General features: G+C 35.5%; 1 protein-coding gene across 1 annotated transcript; it reads left to right on the plus strand.

Moving 5' to 3' along the window:
- Positions 1-43: 43 nt before the first annotated feature.
- On the plus strand, positions 44-6312 carry LOC111400008 (D-alanine--D-alanine ligase-like; the record flags this gene model as incomplete). Its single annotated transcript, XM_023027488.1, has 12 exons — positions 44-343; positions 740-846; positions 1485-1729; positions 2527-2595; positions 2745-2809; positions 3506-3675; positions 3799-3877; positions 4208-4463; positions 4632-4677; positions 5169-5277; positions 5705-5767; positions 6011-6312. Coding segments are annotated over 12 exons (1590 nt in total), but the record flags the coding sequence as incomplete, so codon positions are not given.
- Positions 6313-6958: the final 646 nt, after the last annotated feature.

Consider the following 6958-nt stretch of genomic DNA (forward strand, 5'->3'; position numbering starts at 1 on the left):
AACACCCATTTACATACATGCATGCACACACAGGTTTATATAGATAGAATATGAATCATACATCATATTCTCATGGTATCTTCATCTACAGGTTGGATTCTCACATTCTAATATCCTTCGGACCATAATCCGACGTGCTTGCTCACGGTTTCCAAATCTCTGGAGATACAATATTGTGTCTACCTCTTTTGGAAGATCAATATCTTCCCAGGTTAATGAAACTTTTCCAAAACATCAAGATGTGCGGAAGATCTTTGTTATTTTTGGTGGAGATACTTCGGAACGGCAAGTATCACTCATGAGTGGAACAAATGTCTGGCTTAACCTGAATGCATTTGATGATGTAAGTGTGAATTAAGGGATGTTTGTGCCTCATTATTTGTGAATAATGTATTATGGAATAGTGATTGATGTTGAAATGTGTGATTAAAAAAGAAAGAAAAGTTTTTGATTTACATGTAACATTATTTTAATGAAGAATGTAGTTGAAAATGAATACTGTAGAAAAAATAATGTGGTAGGATGGTAGGCAAACATAGCCTTAATCATGTGGTGCTTTAGGAATTTTAACTTTTTCTTGACTGTTGAATATATCTTTTATACTTTCAGCAGCCCTCATTGGATTCACCTTATGCAAATTCTCTCTTTCATACTCTAATGCTTAGCATCAAATTACCTTCTGATTCACATTTTAGCCTCATAAGTTGATGTGGATGCCTTTTGGCTTTGTTGGTTACAGCTTGATGTAATACCATGTTTGCTTGCCCCTACAAGTGGTAATTCATCCCATCTGAATTCTGACAAGACAGAATCGGAAGCAAGCTCCAGGATAGTTTGGTCACTACCGTAAGTGTAAATCATATCATGCTCTACTACCTACCATCAAGCTTAAATATTTTTGAGCTCTGCTCCCCATCTCTCCCTGGGCGATGCCAAATTTGTTGAAAACTTACCGATCATTCTCACTTCAGTCTGTCAGTTGTTGCAGTGTTTTCTATAATATTCAAGCACTACTTGTGGGGTCCTTTTTTTCCTTACCTGTACGCTTCCGGCATTGAATGGAATAGCAAGATTTTTAGGCCAGTTCTTCGGTTGTTAACCATGATAATTATTAACCGGGCTGGGTTTTTGTATTTTCTTGGGATTGCTGTATTTCAGGTTAGCAATCAGAAACTTGAGTCAATCATGGGGGCTAGTTGGATTATGCACGTTAATTTAATAGAACGTCTTTAATATATAAGGGCCTATTTATTGTTTTTTTCGTTTCAAATGGCTAGAGAGCATGGTCAGTTGGGGCACCAGTGGTGGAGAATTCTCTTATTTTGCTTAGATTAAATGACCATCATTAGAGTTATGATGCAATATGGTCTCTTTGGATACAACTCAATGCAGTAAACACATGATTATCTGATGATACTTGGTTATGACTCTGTGTCTTGTTCCCCTTTCTTTTGTCCATTACATTGGTCTTTCTTTGTACACAGTTATTCGGTTGTCCTTAGACATACTACAGAAGAAGTTCTTGATGCTTGTATTGAAGCAATTGAACCTGTCCGGGCAGCATTGACATCTCACTTGCGGAGCCAAGTAATGGAAAGCATAATGAAAGGCTTGAAGAAACATGATTGGTTCAGAGGGTTTGATATATCTGATGAGTTACCCAAGAGATATACACTGGACCAGTGGATCAAGCAAGCTAAGAAAGTTGAGGCTACAGTTTTTATTGCAGGTTCTAATATTTTAAAAAAATTTATAGTCACTCAATTTTATGTTCAGTTTCAATTTCCATCTTTAACACTTGTGGCTGCATTCTTTCACTCATCATGAGGATGTGCGGGATGCATTATGGGACCAGAAAAAGAGGCAATGCTGGATCATCAACCTATCACCCCCATCACTGCAGTGCACCCCGACGTTCTGCAACCTGCCTTTTCTGGCATGAGCTCGTCTCCTTGCAGTTTTCAAGGCTCTGCTGATTGCCCCTTCCGTTAACTTGCTTAAGTGCATTAATGTTTTTGGTGTGGAATGACCATTTTGACCCTGAAATTTTACGATGCTATTTTCATATTGATATAACCGTCAATTCACATTGAAAATGTCTTAACACCATTAAGACAAGTTAAAGGGGGATAGTTAGCATGGTTTTGATCTACAAGGGGGTACATTTTAAACCATTAGGGTGGTATCTATAGGTTTCAAGAAACCACCAATATCACGTGATTCTTTGAATAGACACAGAAGTTAACTCTAGAGTTTCACCAACGAATAATTAGTGGAGAAGTTTGATTAGTGTACAAAGCCATAATACACACACACACATATATATATAATTTTATTTTTATTTTTTTCTGGAAAAGAAGGCAATTCTTGTTTGGCTTCCAAACTTGTAGCAGCAGAACTGTCATCTAGACACTATATTTGGACATGGTGTGCTTTTGCCTAGTGGTGATCCTGAAATTGCAAAATAAGTGCTGGAGAGTGAGAGTATATCAAGCAATAACACTAACTATATTATATCCTGGACAGTGCATGGAGGGATAGGTGAAGACGGCACACTCCAGTCATTGTTGGAGGCTGAAGGAGTCTCTTATACAGGTAAATAAACTTCAATTGGAGCTTGGCAGATAATAATAAGTTAGCTTCTTTAACTCGCATATAAGACAAATAGTGGATCAGCTACTAGTTGTTCTACTTGTAAGTTACTTTTGTGACATGAAGTTGACATATGCTATTGCAAAATTAAGGCACTGGCATCGAGGCTTCCAAGATATGTATGGATAAAGTTGCTACATCCCTTGCTCTCCAACATGTACGGTAACTTTTTTAAGCATGTGGGTTAAAATATAAGATTCTCTTATTTGCTTTTTCTCTTTTAGTTTGACCATTCTTGTACTTAAATTAGGAACTAGACCATCATTTGTTGCCTTAAGACACCACTCTATCCTAAGCAAGTATTTTTTCTCCAACTTGTACTAATAACAAGAATACGAAAGTAAGGCTGCCTAAATATACTTTTAGTAGAAAGCAATGTCTTCATCTTCGAATCAAGTTTTGTGAATGATCTTGCTTGAAAGTTCTTATTTTAAACTCGAAGTATGTTCCCTTTTTTCTGATATTGAATGTTTTGCTCCAAACTCTGAGAATCTTTATGATGAATATGATCATCTAAGAAGTGTTTGACAATATAATTTTTTGCTAGTAACCAAAAGCAATATAAGTTTATCGATAGTTGTTGAGATCATCAGGCAGAAGACTAATCCGAGATAAATGCCCTGAACTGACCATATAATTTGTATTATTGCATTTGAACTATTGGAATTTTGTCAATTATTTGCTCGTTAATTTGGAAAATAGTTCTGGTAGATCTGTATTGTATGATAGCTTGAAATTTCGTTATCAGAGTTGTCTAATTTATGGCTTTCTAACACTGCTGAGCACTTTATATAAGTCGCCTTGTGCTTATTATCTAATCTCTAATGAGATCCAAATCTATTTTGATGTATAGCTTGCAGACCATGGAGTCCTTACAATAAAGAAAGACGTCCGGAGAAAAGAGGATTTACTGAAAATTCCTCTACATGACATTTGGCATGACTTGACGTCAAAGCTTCAGTGTGAAACATTATGTATTAAACCCGCTAGAGATGGTTGCTCGACTGGAGTTGCAAGATTATGGTAGGTTGTGTCTTCTATCTGCCGTTAATTGTTCTTACTGTTCATTTGGCAGATTTTTGAAGATATTATGACATCCAATTGTTATTTTATTTGCAGTAGTATGATGTATTTTCTTTGATACAGTTGTGATAAGGATCTCATGGTATACATAAAAGCACTGGAGAGCTCTCTTCCTCGAATTCCTCCTTATAGTTTCTCGAAGGTATTGATGTTCTGTATTTCTCTGTGTTTATCTTACCCATAAAAAAATCTCTGATTCAATTCATAGCTTCCTCTGAATGTTCTTATTGAGAATTCCATCACAAGTAGCATTATTATATGCCAGTTATATTCGCCTTTTCAAAAGCATTTTTTGAACTTCTTTATTCTGCTGTTTCCTTTCTCTAAATATTATATTCTACTGAAGTTAATTTAATGTTTATTATTGCATTAGTCAGTATGTTGTCACGTAACTATCTATTTGCAAACAATATTGCCGTATCAGCATTCCAATTTTCACTTCGTTGGGTTGCCTTCCTGATAACTTTTGCAGGCTCATGGAATGATTGAGATGCCAATCCCACCTCCAGAACTCTTAATCTTTGAACCTTTTATAGAAACCGACTACATAGTTGTTTCATCCCAATCAAGTGATGAAAATGCTTATAATCTTCTATGGAAAGGAAACAGCAGATGGGTAGAAGTAACAGTTGGCATTGTAGGAAAACGTGGATCGATGCATTCATTGACTCCTAGCATTACCGTGAAAGAAACTGGAGATATATTGTCACTCGAGGAAAAATTTCAAGGTATGTAAAAACAAACTAAGAACCACAAAGTTTGATGCCGTAATTTGCGAGTAAATGATAAATTCTCCATAGTTCAAGAAATAAATAAATTATAGCTAGAGCCTTACAAGATGACGCTTGCTGTGTGAAAACATCTTATATCTAACATGGGTAATATTGGAATTGCAGGTGGAACTGGCATCAATTTGACTCCGCCACCCATCTCTATAATAAGGTTGTGCCTTATCTTCCTTGGTAAAAAAAAAAAATAATAATAATAAAATAAAAAAATAAAAAATCACAGAAATGCTGGAAATTAAAGTTCAAGTTCCGCGATTTGGTATAATTATGATGGTTAACTGACAAATTATGATACCGTTTGTTTTATTAGTATAGGATATAATAATTTAGTTATTTGAATGAGAACTAAATTGTTTGACATCAGCTAAATTTTAATATTCTCGAGGTTTTGATATTGAGATTTTAACAATAAGAAATAGGAGCTTTGCTTTTGTTCTCTTCACCAGTGTTTCATTCGAGATTCCTACTTTTATTTCTGTATTTTCAGGCTATAAGACAAAGTATATTTTGAAAAGTTTACTTCTGCAGACTCTCAGTTGACATTTATCGTGTAATTGTTTGCAAGCTCACATGAAAAAATTCTGCCATCTACTAGTCATGTTTATGTCCTTTTTTCTCATGCTTATATTCTGTTTCTTAAATTAGCGATGGTGCCCTGGAGAAATGTAGACAGCGAATTGAACTAATAGCAAACACCCTACACTTGGAAGGATTTTCGCGTATTGATGCATTCGTTAATGTTGACAGTGGCGAGGTATGTCCAGTTAAACTCGTCATCTGATACATTGCCCTTTATGGCACAACAAGCATGGGAATACATTGGAACTTCTTTGTTTATGTATTTGGATTTATAACATTAGTAGGTAGATTTTGTCAGTGACAAGTTTTCTTGTCGATAGAGCAAATTCTAGAATGACGCCAAACTTTTTATTATGTGATGTATCTACTGCTTTTACGTTGTTCAAAGGGTTACTTTGCAGTCTTTTGTTGAATCTCAGAAATTATAATCTTTCTGAAGTCTATTTTCTGGTTTGGCATATAGGATCAGAGGGGAAGTGACTTTATTTAAGCTGAATTATCAAAGTAGATAGAGAGCAAATATTATTATAGAGAAACCATATCTTGCAATTTGAAACTTCTATGAAATCTCGTTTTGATCAAGTTGTCAAATACTATTGCAGGTGTTGATCATCGAAGTAAATACCATTCCTGGGATGACGCCTTCCACTGTCTTAATTCATCAGGTACTTGTTGATATGCTTGTATATTCAATTTATGATTCTATATATAAACTGAAAAAAAGGGGATTAGTCGAGGTGGACGTAAGTTTGCCCAGACACCCACAGTCATAAAAAATATATATATAAACTGAAAAAAGCAAAAAATTTGTAACATACATTTGGACAGTTTTTAGAGAAAACTTGTGTTGATGTTTCTAACTAGAACTTCGAAATATACTAACCACTTAGATATTATTCTTTGTGTAGGCACTGGTAGAGCAACCTCCCATGTATCCTCAACGGTTCTTCCGCACACTGCTTGACTTGGCCTCGGAGAGGTCTGTGTAAATTGTTGTGTTACAGTTATTATTTTTCCTTTTCGAACATTGTTTTGAATCACGTTATAAACTTCTTCCAATTAAAATTTTATGCTTTCAAAAATTTTATTACATTTTATCTTTTCAGTTCTATCAAAAATGACTATACATACCAACTATAGAGGGCAAAGAACGCCTGGAATATGTCTTGATTTCTTAATTTCTAGCAGTAAAACGAAATTTCTGGTTTTATGGCTTTAGTTATGTCTTGCTGATAATGAATGCGCCCAGTTATGCCATTGTTCTTTTAGGTTGTGATTTGTGAGATTTCTTGGCTTGCAACTAATCGATTTATCATAGCAATACGACACGAACTGCCTGCGTGGTGCCCAAAGGTACCCCCACACTAAGGACCCTAGGTCAGCATTCCACCCACATGGTCCGCAAGCTCGTCATAAGCGCGCACATAGGAATTTGGATAGGATAGAGCTACAATATCTGCATATGATTTCATCATTAATGCATAGTCGATAGTATGGGGGCCACATAGATTATGGTAATCATGCCGAAAAATCTGGGTGCTGCAGTTCATTAAAGTCTGTGACTAGTAGCCTTCCAAATCTAGGTTCGTAGATTCAATACTGTAGTATGATAATACATAGTGGATAAGCATTTGATAGAATTGTAGCTACCAATCAAAAATGGATTCAAAATTATGCAGTCCATTCTTGAATATGTTCAATCAGTCAGTACAATGAATAGTCATCCTGACTATAGTCAATTTCTTCATCTCGTTATCAGAATGACAAGCAATACACCTGTAGATTGAGACATTCTAACCATTGCAGTTAGAGTTGCATCTGGTGACCAGTAATGCCTTGTAATAATGCTGATATCT

The sequence above is a fragment of the Olea europaea genome, chromosome 9 (genome assembly GCF_002742605.1).
Source record: "Olea europaea var. sylvestris chromosome 9, O_europaea_v1, whole genome shotgun sequence".
Lineage (NCBI taxonomy): Eukaryota > Viridiplantae > Streptophyta > Magnoliopsida > Lamiales > Oleaceae > Olea > Olea europaea.